Below are 13,154 nucleotides of genomic sequence, written 5' to 3'. Positions count from 1 at the left end.
ATTGGGTTAGATTAGGATAGAGTGCAAAAAAATGGGGTCACGTGATTTACCAGAGGGTTTTTTTTTTTTTTTTTTACTTAAAAATTCTTTTATTTTTGTTGGTTTTTGATTATCTGGTTGTTTCTCGTACATCTTTAAATATCATAAGATGCCTTTACAATGAAACGTCTCCTGTTTGATCAGACTTCAGCACACTGGCTTGGGTTTCCCTGGTCCTCCCGCAATGTATTACGGGGAATGCGAAGTGGGGGCCCTGTGTTGTAAGAGCTTAGGTCCTTGGGCTTCCTGTGGTTAACTTCATCGGCATTTTCAAAATTGAAACATACTCGGCGGGAGAACTTAAACTCATCCTTATCAGGAATCATGAAGGCTTTTAATTTAATTTCCTTGATATCCCTGATCTTATTAATTACCTTTGTAAACTGTAACGAAGACGTTCCCGTGGAAGATCCTCTAGAGAAACCTAAAGCCAATGAACAAGAATCGTACTCAACTTCAGATCAAAATCAAAAGGAAGAGGTTCCGACGAGTTCTCCCGAGCAAAACACTGAACAAGTAAAAGATTACAAACTAGGATCTCTTTGTAACTACTGTAGCTACTGCAAGGTACGTAATTAAGATGGCTTTTTTGAAATGTCTTCAATTTTGTGCAATTTTATTTTCAAAGATCGGTCAGTGTAGTCACGTGGACTTCCGGTTTCACTTGCTGTTTATACGGATAAAAGAGTTCAAATGTAGACCACTCTGTATTGAATTTGGTATTCTCATTGTTTGTCTTTAGTTTTGTAAGCTTTGTGATAAAGATTGTCCGTGTGAAACCAGCAAAAAGAGACCTAACTGTCACTTGTGCAAGGTAGGACTTTGATCTTTGGAGGCTGCATTAATGGTTGTTTGTTGAAGGGGGTGGGGGGTGATCTTTGGAGGCTTTTTGTTTATTAGGGTTTTGGGGGAAGGGTTGATGGGATTGCTGAGTTTATTGCTGCAAAAATTATTACAGCAGTTGCACAGTTCAACAGGTTTGAACGGAAAGCAATGCAAAGGTGCCTCTGGCAGCTGCTATACATGTACAGTCCAAGCTTGGTTTGGGAGGAGGGAAGAAAAACAGGAAAAAATTAAGAAAAAAAAAGACTCAGAAGAACTATGCAACCAACTCAGCTCACATGGGTGATTGGGATCAAACCCTGGACCTCTGAGTTGACAGTTGAGTATTATACTGCCTGTGGGGGGGGGGGGGGGGTACTTTCTTGAAAATTGGGTAGGGGGGCTTGACGGACGGTTTTGAAAATGGCCCTAAAAGGTATGCATAATTAATTACGGAGTATGGAGTCAGCCGGAGCCCCTAAAAGGTACGCGAGGTCTCATTTTTGACCCTAAAAGGTGTGTTGAGCCCCCCTACCCACTTTTCAAGAGAGTCTCCCCCCCCCCCCCCCCCCCCGGATTGTACTGCCATCCTCACTCTGACAAACTTGGGAATGGTATATGCTTATTGGAGATACACCCATTCCCCATTCCCTAATGATTAAAATTTGAAGCTAAAGACTTTAATATCTGAGTGATAAAGTGTCTTTTTTGTGTGTGTGTTTATATCTAGTATTGCAAGTACTGTTTCCTGTGTAGCACTTGTGATGTTGCATGTACACCAGGTAAGTGCATTTGCCCTTATGAGGGTAAGAAGAGATAGCTAGCTAAGAACTAGTGTGAGCTGTGTCAGTGTTTCTAATGAAATAGTAATGATAAAAAGGTAAATTATACACTGACTACACAATTATATATTGACGTTTCGGACGCTAGTCCTTCGTCAGAGTAAAAGAGAAACCTGTTTACTCTGACGAAGGACTAGCTGACCGTCAGTATACATGGTGTATAATTTACCTTTTTATCATTACTTATGGGGATAGGTATGGATGCTCCAAATGAAAACTGGTTGTAACCCCCAGGGCTCATGTGAATGTGGTGGCAGCTTCAATTCAAGCCAATATTACTAATAACCAGCAAAAAAATAACTTTTTGTATTGCCAATTTTTTGTTGTTAAAATAACATTTTAAAGCTTCTTTTCATGTGAATGTGGTGGCAGCTTCTTTTCAAGCATACCTATACTTTTTTATTTTTTCATCATTTTGTGCAGGAGGGATGCTAGATACTATTAGTTCAGCTATTTACAGTTCCCTTCCATCTTTTACCAAGAAGGAGCAGCAGGAAGTAGATAAAGACATTGAAAAGGCAAAAGACTGGATTAAGGAATACCTTTAAATCATCCAGACTTCATCTTACTTATATATTCCTAATTCTATATCTTCTTGGCATTCATACATTGTAATGATTAAGAGCCCAAGCTTTTCAGCATGATGTTAATTTCTGGAAAACTACTTCCAGGTCCAAACTGACAAGCAGTTCTATTATAAAGGTTTTTCATTTTCATGAGAGTAAATGTTGTCTATAGTTCTAATATTGTTTCAAATGTAGGTTAATTCATTTTTCACTTCATTTAAGTGGGATTTTGTAAGCATGCAGTTGGACCTGGAAATACGTCACTAACAACTTAAAAGCTCTATTGACATGCTACTAACAGAATGTTTTGTATGACAAACTGCCATGCTTCTTTCAAATAACTTGGCCATGCACTCTTAATTCCGTACATTTTGTATGTTTAGCCAGGAATTATCAATAAAGACACAACAAATGATTCTTCTAAAACATAGACTTTTTTTAAAATATTTAGCAGTATGAGTTATAATTAATAATACATTAATTAAATTTTATATAATATATATATACATATAATATATATTCCTAAATACAAATTTTTTCATGTCTTGGAAGTTTGCATCACCTTTTTTTAGACCTCAACCTACTTACAAATGAAATATATCATGTTTGTAAACAGAGTAGCATCTTAGAGAGGAGCTCTTGACCCTTCTCCATCCTAACCTCTACTCCACTGACGTACTTCCAACACCCCACTACATGCCACTCCACTGACATACTACCAACACCCTAATGCATGACACTCCACTGACATACTACCAACACCCTACCGCATGACACTCCACTGACATCCTACCAACACCCTACCGCATGACACTCCACTGACATACTACCAACACCCTACTTCATGACACTCCACTGACATCCTACCAACACCCTAATGCATGACACTCCACTGACATACTACCAACACCCTACTGCATGACACTCCACTGACATCCTACCAACACCTAACTGCATAACACTCCACTGACATACTACCAACACCCTACCGCATGACACTCCACTGACATACTACCAACACCCTACCGCATGACACTCCACTGACATACTACCAACACCCTACTGCATGACACTCCACTGACATACTACCAACACCTTACTGCATGACACTCCACTGACATACTACCAACACCCTACTGCATGACACTCCACTGACATACTACCAACACCTTACTGCATGACACTCCACTGACATCCTACCAACACCTTACTGCATGACAATGATTATGTTATTGTATCTTTTACTGTAATTTTAACTTAAGACAATAATGATACATAAAATATCTAGATACTACATCAACAATCTCTTGAGCCATGCAGTGTGCAGGCTGTATAAATGATCGCCTATTATGATTCTTTTCTGTAGCTCAGTGGTTCAAGCATCCGACTAGTATCTATCTGGATGGTCATGCGTTAGATTCCTAGATCAGGGACTCAGATTCTTTCCCGAGTTCCTTCCAGTTAGTGACAAATAATAGATTTGGAATCTGTACATCAAATATATTGTGAATGTGGCAACATTATACTACTGAATCAAAGGTACAGATATAAATCAGAAGAAAGGGAATAAACAAAAAGCAAGGAAAAAGGAATTCATAGTGTAGATAAAAATAGATTTTAAAAATCAATAATGACTAACAGCTATTAGCTGGGACTGCAATGGTTTATCAAGTTATATTTATTGAACAGTAAAGCTCAAGTAAACTTAAACAGTGTAAAAACAATTAGAGCTATGAAAAAACAATCGTTTGGCCTCATAGTGATATGTATGGGTATAAATGTCCAAAAATCATGATATTTTAAATTAGTAAACTTGAAATTAATAATAAGAATAACACACAATAATGTCAATAACAGATCTGATATTAATACTTATTATTATCATTAAACATGAAAATTGATTGGTTGCAGTCAGGCTTCCTTGAACTATATTATAAAAGTTATTTCTCTGATTTAAATAAAGAGATAATAAAGTAAAATGAATAGGATTTAGCAGAAGCATTTCCAGAGTGGCTCTTCATCCACTGAAATTCCATTTGGAATTTAGATGCTGATTTTTGCTTGGGGAGGAAAACTGGAAGTAGAATCGGAACCTTTGAAGCACAGAAGAAAACCAGCATTAAACAACTCTATTCACATAGCATATGACACCGAGCCCTGCAGGACTCGAACCTGGGTCGCATTGGTGAGAGGTGAGCACTTTCACTGCTACGCCACCCAAACATGCTTCCCATAAAAAAAATTGAAATTAAAAATTGGCAGAATTTTTTGCTAGTACTTTAGCCTCCTTTTATAAAGCATGCAACATAATAAACCTATATAAACGTTTGAATAATTTAGAATTTCGTAGATATAAATGAATTTGAATGGAAAGAAAAATAAGTTTGCAAAAAAAATTACTGTAATTTTCTTTGGTATATTTTTTGTCTTTTTTTCTATTTCTGACTTCGGAACTATTTCCTGACAATTTCAAATGACTTGAAATTTAAAGTTGGTATATTAATTTCATTTGAAAAAACACATCTTTCTATTCTTGAAGAGGGACTTCCAGTTCTAGTAAGCCATTCCTTCCTGTGGAAAAAACGTATTGATAGGTTATAAGAAAGGCTATTAATCGTATGATTTAGTTTAATTAAGCATTGAAAATGTGTCGTCCCCAAACTTATATATATATTCTTAGGAACAGTCCATGGCATTCAGAATGTTTCTGCACCATGAAAGGGTTTATAATTCTAATATAGAATCACGTTCATTTGCATAAACTTGGATTTTCTTGGGCAGAGTCAATTTTATTATGAAAATTTTAGTGAAACACAAAGGAACTAAGCTAGATGTTTGTTAAGCAATATACAATATGAGTGGTCGTACGCCTTCGAGTTCATCTATGGTATACAACATGGCCACTCATATTGTTTATATTACTTGTCAAATTCATTAATAATTCATGAGGAAAACACAACAGAAATCACGACCTGCTATGCCTCGAGTTTGTATATCTGATACAACACGACCACTCATACCGTACATATTACTTAAAATTTATAAAATATTTCCGAATGATTTTGCTCAAGTGTGTCTGTCCTCTAATAAAGATATGGTAGCCAGCCAATCAGCATGCATGTTATCTCAAACCAGCCAATTTAGCCATGCATTATATTTGAAATATCATATTACCTCATCCATGCAGGCACTTACATTCTTTCTACATTACTTTTTTCTCCCTGTACTTGACCCACTACAGTATTTTTCTTTGTGTTTTTCACCCAACCAACAAGCTTTAGCTCCAGTGCTTTTTTCCATGTATACTAAAAAAAAGTTAATTGCTTAAAATATATTGCACATAACAATAATAAAATAATAAATAAAGGATGAATTTATATAGCGCCATTTCCAGGAGCTCAATGGCTCTTTACAAGATCAGTGGAGGACTTTACGAGCTGCATATTAAGTTGCTAGTAGCAGCCGTGCAGCTTACAATCATGAGTGATTTGTTAGTATGTTAGTATTATGCCTCTAGATTGGGATAGGCAGTTGAACTGGGAGACAATCCCCTATTCTTCATGAATAATTTTGTTCTTTCTCTGAACTCCACCCCACACCTCTGGAAAAAAATTAGTTCTTTTCGTATCTCATTGTCTCCTTGTTGCAGTTAGTATTTTCATATGTGAAATTTTCTTTTCGGAGATATAAACAATTAAAATATCAATATGGAAATTAGATGTAAATTCAAGACTACTTTATTATACAAAAATGCTGTTGTGGAAAGTACTGCTGTGTTTTCATTAACATGGCTTTGTACAATTTCGGGTCATTTCACTTCAGAACACTTGTCGTAAATCACACTGCAAAATGTAACACATTCTGGAATTTATGTCTTCTCATTTGTATATTGTTATTTCAAATATATCTTTGAAAAGAGAAGACAACATACAAAAATACTGCAACCATAGTACTACACTGTTCACATAAGTGATTTTGAAGATAAACTTTTTTCCTTGATTATTCATACATTTAATGTCTCTTTTAAGTGCTGCTTCTATGGCAACCATATATTCTCAAAGACAAATTATAACATCTTCTGATATGCCTAACAAATAATAATAAATGTTTTAGAGTCTTGAGACTGTTGAGTAGATATTGATTCTGAATATCAAACTATAGAATAAGCAAAAAAATAAACACCCAATTTCAAGAACGTTGTCATATATAAATAAAATAAGCTTATAAAAAATAGGTATTAGAAATAACTTTTTAATATTTGATTCTAAAGCTCCCTAGATCGTTGAAATGTCTTGTAGCAAGGCTATTAACGAATAGAGCAAAATGCAAAAGATTAGAAGAAGAATATTTTCAATAGTCAAGAAAATGTAAGCTTATTTACCATTATATTTACATCTTGCAAATGCTCCAGGCGTTTTAACAACGGATAGATTTATACTCGAACCCCTCACGCAACCATCAAAATACGTCTTCGATTATTATTTGATTTAAAAACTGGAGTTTTGTAAACGCTTCTTTAATATGGACGAGTAAATCTTCGTGTTATCAGCGATGAACAGTCAGTAAAGGAAGTTATGAGAAACGCACTTAAAACTTAAATTTTGAATAATCATCATCTGACCTACCTTGCGAAAAAATACACCTGTAATGCAAAGAAAAAATAGAGAATTTCAAAAATAAATCAATTGGAGAGCTTAAAAACAGTTAATAAGGTCAAACAAACCTTGAACTCTTCCAAATACTTCGTAATCAACTGACATTAATGCTTTTCTTGCCGCCATGATTTGTTTTTACGATTATATGGCGACCGCTATAATGACAAACAAATACTAGGGGAGTGGGGAGGGGGAACTTTTTGTTACCACAGGAAGCCTAGAGCGCGCGATGTAAGCGGGCAACGTATCTGCTACCGATGAGACTCTACCGATAAAAATGTTTTTAGTTTTAGTGACGATGAATGAATAAATATATATGTATTATTATATATTCTCCTTCGAATAAGATTCATCATCAATAACTTTAACCGGAACTTTAAAAAAAGTTGCTTGGGTTACCTGTGGTGTATATGTTTTGCACAGATACTGCACATGCGTCCTTGTCAAGAGTTGAGGTAAGAGTGTTACATAACCTTCACTTAAAACAAAGATTTTTTCCCTCAGAAGATAGAATATCTCCGTTACTAAAATGATTTTACCTATAGCTCTTAGTTTTACCATGACTGTCTGTTTTTTAAACATTATTTCAGTTGATTGTTCGAATATGAATCAAAAAAATGTCTTCGGAGCTCCTCTTCAACCCTGTTCTACCGATCCTATGACTGGTGAGTGGTCTAGTTAGAATTCTCATTCAATTTCTATCCATTTTTTTCCTTTTATTTTCCGTAACTCTATATATCCATGCTATTTTGTCCCCATTTTGATGAATAAGAATAGAAAATCGCATGATCTCGAGTACTATTCGGAATATTTATGGGTACAAGTGAAAATTTTGAAAGTTTTCAAAAAGGACGAGCCTTTAGGCGAGTTCAATTCAAAGACTTTCAAAACGTTACAAGTATCTAAGAAACTTCGAATTGTACAAGAAGATCGTGCGATTTTTTGTTTATAATACACTTGAGCACTCAGCAGAGTACATTTTGGGATTTAATTGTACTCCTCTTGTCCAATCAGAATCGAGTAATTTTGTTTAGTGTATTATAATATGAATTATAGTAGAGTACAGTAATTGGTAATAAAACTGCTGGGATGTTATAAGGGCCCTCAGCAATTGGTTATCAAACTGTTATGGGGTTATTAGGGTAATTAATAATGGGTGGGTGGATGGGTTTGGCACTCTTAATTAGTACACATTTGCACCCCCAGAGTAGTGTGGTCTTGATAATAGGGGGCAATGTATCATTTCCCCACCAAATCCACAGAAATCCTGTATGAATTGATTAAATCATGGTTTTGAAAGTAAATTTTTTGGGAGCATGTGGTCCTGTGCCCCCTCCCCTATGCTAGTGTGGAACCCCCTCTGACAAAAAAACTCTTAATAAAATAATAATTCTGATTCATGAAATTTTAATTTCTCTCTTTTAGGTTGGTACCGAGATGGATACTGCAAGACAGACATGAATGACCATGGTGTACATACGGTCTGTGCCAACATGACGAGAGAATTCCTACAGTATACCAAAACAAAAGGCAATGATTTATCAACTCCCAACCCATATTTTCCAGGACTACGACCAGGTGATAGTTGGTGCCTTTGTGCCTTGAGATGGAAGGAAGCTCAAGAGGCTGGGAAGGCACCCAAAGTCAACTTAGCTGCAACAAATGAAGCCAGTCTTAGATCTACTGGAATAAGCCTTGATGTACTGAAGCAGCATGATAGTAGTGGTCAGAATGGTGTGAATGATGCACCTTCAAGTATTCATACAAACAGTCATTGTGATTCAAATAATGATTTGTGTAAACCTCAAAGATAGTTGAATTCAAGACAAATATATACAGTTGTGTAAGATTTAAAAATGTAATTTATTATTGGACCCAGACCTATAATTATGAAACCAAAGTTTATAAGGAAGTCATGGAATTTTAAGTTTAAGTTTTGCTGAAATAGTTTGTCTAGTAAATATACACCTACTTGCAAGAAGGTTGTCATATGCATGAATAGAACATTAGTTCTTTTGTTTTTTGATATAATTCCTATCCCACTAAATCATCACTAATGTTCTATTTTCGTATGACAACGTTCCTGTAAGTAGGTGTATATCCCTGTTAATTAAGCAAACTACTTTAGAATCTTGGACAATTTATATTGTATTAGCTTACTTCTACGCTTACACAGTTAAGGTGACTGACTACTTTTCAACATTATTTTGATCTGACATGTGAATGTGCTCAAAAACTGCTGAATAATCTTCATGATTTTATTGAAGAACCATACATGTTTTTAACCTCAAGAGGGCAAAACCCTCAAATTTTGTTCTGGACTCTATATTTTAATTTCTTATTTTCCAGAATAACAGGTAATATCCCATTATTTTTCAAAGTTTAGTTCAATTCTGTTTATCAGAACAATGTAAAACATCGTTATGTTTGTTTTGTGCCCAATTTTTATGATAACTTGCAAACTGTAGAACCTTAACTAAAAAACTTTTTCTATTTTTTGAACGATTTTGGGCCATTTTTACAACTTTTGAGATATGCATTATTAATGAAGAATGCAAAATAGGTCATTTTTGGCCATTTGTAGGCATAGCCCATGGTTTTGATCGATTTTGGGCCACCTTCACACCTTTTGAAAAGATATGCATTATTAATGAAGAATACAAAATATCTCATTTTAGGGCAAACAGCATGGGCTATAGCCCATGGCTTTGATCGATTTTGGGCCATTTTCACACCTTTTGAAAAGATATGCATTATTTATGAAGAATGCAAAATAGGTCATTTTCGGGCAAAAAGCATGGGCTATAGCCCATGGTTTTGATCGATTTTGGGCCATTTTCACACCTTTTAAAAAGATATGCATTATTAACGAAGAATGCAAAATAGGTCATTTTTGGGAAAAATGCATGAGCTATAGCCCATGGTTTTGATCGATTTTGGGCCATTTTCACACCTTTTGAAAAGATATGCATTATTTATGAAGAATGCAAAATAGGTCATTTATGGCCATTTTTAGCCAAAAAGCATGGGCTATATAGCCCATGGTTTTGATCGATTTCGGGCCATTTTCACGCCTTTTGAAAAGATATGCATTATTTATGAACAATGCAAAATAGGTCATTTTTGGGCAACATGCATGGGCTATTCTTGGTTTTCACCTACGTCATCATGAATTTCAAAAGCGTAAATTCGCGTTATAATGAAATAAAAGTTTCATAATCTTGTAAAGCGGTCAAAACTACATATTCTGGCCAAATTTTGAGGCTGTAAAGCATTTCGTTGCGGAACTAGAGGCGAGTAAACGTGACGCAATTTTTGGTTAAAATGTATGGAGCGGCCATCTTGGTGTTCCAAGTTGGTACACCATCATGGCGGACGAAATTTCAAAGGCTTAAGATGATGGAATTTTTAATATTTTTGACTATGTTTCACTTAAATATACCTTATAAATAGATCTTTAAAACGCGTCTAAGGGAAAATCTTTTAACTAGAGTAAATTATTTTACTATTTTGATCGCTATTTAGATAGACGTCACGGCATTGCGTAACACAAACTCAACCTTCATAACTCGGGAACCAAACATCGAAAGGACTCGAGATTTTTTCTTGTGACTTGTAGCACTGAGTTCTGAAACATATTTGAGAAATGTCTTTATACGATCTATAGTTTAGATTTTGATGTTTTCATGACGTCATGTGAAAACCGGCAATAGCCCATGGTTTTGATCGATTTTGGGCCATTTTCACACCTTTTAAAAAGATATGCATTATTAACGAAGAATGCAAAATAGGTCATTTTCGGGCAAAATGCATGGGCTATAGCCCATGGTTTTGATCGATTTTGGGCCATTTTCACACCTTTTGAAACGATATGCATTATTTATGAAGAATGCAAAATAGGTCATTTATGGCCATTTTTAGCCAAAAAGCATGGGCTATATAGCCCATGGTTTTGATCGATTTTGGCTCATTTTCACACCTTTAGAAAAGATATACATTGTTAATGAAGAATGCAAATAAGGTCATTTTTGGTCTAAAAGCATGGGCTATAGCACATGGTTTTGATCGATTTTGGGTCATTTTCACACCTTTTGAAAAGATATACAATATTTATGAAGAATGCAAAATAGGTCATTTGTGGCCATTTTTAGGCGAAAAGCATGGGCTATAACCCATGTTTTTCATCGATTTTGGGCCATTTTCACACCTTTTGAAAAGATATGCATTATTTATGAAGAATGCAAAATAGGTCATTTGTGACCATTTTTAGGCGAAAAGCATGGGCTATAACCCATGGTTTTCATCGATTTTGGGCCATTTTCACACCCTTTGAAAAGATATGCATTATTAATGAAAAAAGCAAAATAGGTCATTTTTGGGCAAAAAGCATAGGCTATAACCCATCCTTTTGATCGATTTTGGGCCATTTTCACACCTTTTGAAAAGATATGCATTATTAATGAAAAAAGCAAAATAGGTCATTTTTGGGCAAAAAGCATAGGCTATAACCCATCCTTTTGATCGATTTTGGGCCATTTTCACACCTTTTGAAAAGATATGCATTATTTATGAAGAATGCAAAATAGGTCATTTTTGGCCATTTTTAGGCAAAAAGCATGGGCTATAGCTTATGGTTTTGATCGATTTTTGGCCATTTTTACACCTTTTGAAAAGATATGCATTATTTATGAAGAATGCAAAATAGGTCATTTGTGGCCATTTTTAGGCGAAAAGCATGGGCTAGAACCCATGTTTTTCATCGATTTTGGGCCATTTTCACACCTTTTGAAAAGATATGCATTATTAATGAAAAAAGCAAAATAGGTCATTTTTGGGCAAAAAGCATAGGCTATAACCCATCCTTTTGATCGATTTTGGGCCATTTTCACACCTTTTGAAAAGATATGCATTATTTATGAAGAATGCAAAATAGGTCATTTTTGGCCATTTTTAGGCAAAAAGCATGGGCTATAGCTTATGGTTTTGATCGATTTTTGGCCATTTTTACACCTTTTGAAAAGATATGCATTATTTATGAAGAATGCAAAATAGGTCATTTGTGGCCATTTTTAGGCGAAAAGCATGGGCTAGAACCCATGTTTTTCATCGATTTTGGGCCATTTTCACACCTTTTGAAAAGATATGCATTATTTATGAAGAATGCAAAATAGGTCATTTTTGACCATTTCTAGACAAAAAGCATGGGCTATAGCCCATGGTTTTGATCGATTTTGGGCCATCTTCAGAAATTTTGAAAAGATATGCATTATTTATGAAGAATGCAAAATAGGTCATTTTTGACCATTTTTAGCCAAAAAGCATGTCCTACAGTATGAAGAATGCAAAATAGGTCATTTTTGGCCATTTTTAGCCAAAATGCATGGGCTATAGCTTATGGTTTTGATCGATTTTGGGCCATTTTCACATCTTTTGAAAAGATATGCATTATTGATGAAAAATGCGAAAAATGGTCATTTTTCGGCATTTTTAGTCAAAAAGCATTGGCTAAATCCCATGGTTTTGATCGATTTTTTGCCATTTTCACACATTTTGAAAAGATATGCATTATTTATGAACAATGCAAAATAGGTCATTTTTGGCCATTTTTAGCCAAAAAGCATGTGCTATAGCCCATGGTTTTGATCGATTTTGGGCCATTTTCACATCTTTTGAAATGATATGCATTATTTATGAACAATGCAAAATAGGTCATTTTTAGACATTTTTAGGCAAAAAGCATGGGCTATAGACTATGGTTTTGATCGATTTTTTTGCCATTTTCACACATTTTGAAAAGAAATGCATTACTTATGAAGAATGCAAATATAGGTCATTTTTGGCCATTTTTAGCCAAAAAGCATGTGCTATAGCCCATGGTTTTGATCGATTTTGGGCCATTTTCACACCTTTTGAAAAGATATGCATTATTTATAAAGAATGCAAAATAGGTCATTTTTGGGCAAAATGCATAGGCTATAGCCCATGGTTTTCATCGACTTTGGACCATTTTCATATCTTTTGGAAAGATATGTATTATTTATGAATAATGCAAAATAGGTCATTTTTAGCCAAAAAGCATGGGCTATAGCCCATGGTTTTCATCGATTTTGGGCCATTTTCACACCTTTTGAAAAGATATGCATTATTTATGAAGAATGCAAAATAGGTCATTTTTGGACATTTTTAGGCAAAAAGCATGGGCTATAGCCCATGGTTTTGTTCGATTTTGG

At 35.0% G+C, this 13,154-nt stretch overlaps 3 protein-coding genes across 3 annotated transcripts; 2 read left to right on the top strand and 1 right to left on the bottom strand.

Annotated features, from left to right (window-relative positions):
• Window positions 1-290: 290 nt before the first annotated feature.
• On the top strand, window positions 291-2,695 carry LOC116286863 (uncharacterized). The gene is made up of 4 exons (XM_031693448.2): window positions 291-606; window positions 782-853; window positions 1,592-1,643; window positions 2,127-2,695. The coding sequence occupies exons 1-4, from the start codon at window positions 364-366 to the stop codon at window positions 2,249-2,251; spliced, it is 492 nt and encodes a 163-aa protein (XP_031549308.1). The 5' UTR covers window positions 291-363; the 3' UTR covers window positions 2,252-2,695.
• On the bottom strand, window positions 2,050-7,080 carry LOC116286864 (acylphosphatase-2). The gene is made up of 4 exons (XM_031693449.2): window positions 6,993-7,080; window positions 6,895-6,911; window positions 5,465-5,574; window positions 2,050-4,840 (listed from the first exon to the last, which is right to left on the bottom strand). Exons 1-4 carry the CDS (start codon window positions 7,048-7,050, stop codon window positions 4,723-4,725), a joined length of 303 nt encoding a protein of 100 aa, XP_031549309.1. The 5' UTR covers window positions 7,051-7,080; the 3' UTR covers window positions 2,050-4,722.
• A 266-nt stretch (window positions 7,081-7,346) lies between these two features.
• On the top strand, window positions 7,347-8,781 carry LOC116286862 (uncharacterized). The gene is made up of 3 exons (XM_031693447.2): window positions 7,347-7,379; window positions 7,515-7,589; window positions 8,350-8,781. The coding sequence occupies exons 2-3, from the start codon at window positions 7,529-7,531 to the stop codon at window positions 8,736-8,738; spliced, it is 450 nt and encodes a 149-aa protein (XP_031549307.2). The 5' UTR covers window positions 7,347-7,379; window positions 7,515-7,528; the 3' UTR covers window positions 8,739-8,781.
• The last annotated feature ends 4,373 nt before the right edge of the window (window positions 8,782-13,154 follow it).

Source organism: Actinia tenebrosa, unplaced genomic scaffold (assembly GCF_029948245.1).
Source record: "Actinia tenebrosa isolate PJP-AT-01 unplaced genomic scaffold, QUT_ActTen_1.0 PGA_scaffold11__36_contigs__length_13525064, whole genome shotgun sequence".
NCBI lineage: Eukaryota > Metazoa > Cnidaria > Anthozoa > Actiniaria > Actiniidae > Actinia > Actinia tenebrosa.
Note: the sequence above shows the minus strand (reverse complement) of the source record. Positions and strands in the feature narration are given on the sequence as shown.

What these genes read in the sequence shown, in the direction of transcription:
- LOC116286864 (XM_031693449.2), bottom strand. Translation starts at nt 7,050, where the DNA reads ATGGCGGCAAGAAAAGCATTAATGTCAGTTGATTACGAAGTATTTGGA. An exon ending in AAAAGTAATGTAGAAAGAAT is followed by an intron (nt 4,841 to 5,464) that starts GTAAGTGCCTGC and finishes TTTTTTCCACAG; the next exon opens with GAAGGAATGGCTTACTAGAA.
- LOC116286862 (XM_031693447.2), top strand. Translation starts at nt 7,529, where the DNA reads ATGAATCAAAAAAATGTCTTCGGAGCTCCTCTTCAACCCTGTTCTACC. An exon ending in TTCTACCGATCCTATGACTG is followed by an intron (nt 7,590 to 8,349) that starts GTGAGTGGTCTA and finishes TCTCTCTTTTAG; the next exon opens with GTTGGTACCGAGATGGATAC.
- LOC116286863 (XM_031693448.2), top strand. Translation starts at nt 364, where the DNA reads ATGAAGGCTTTTAATTTAATTTCCTTGATATCCCTGATCTTATTAATT. An exon ending in ACTACTGTAGCTACTGCAAG is followed by an intron (nt 607 to 781) that starts GTACGTAATTAA and finishes GTTTGTCTTTAG; the next exon opens with TTTTGTAAGCTTTGTGATAA. An exon ending in CTAACTGTCACTTGTGCAAG is followed by an intron (nt 854 to 1,591) that starts GTAGGACTTTGA and finishes GTTTATATCTAG; the next exon opens with TATTGCAAGTACTGTTTCCT.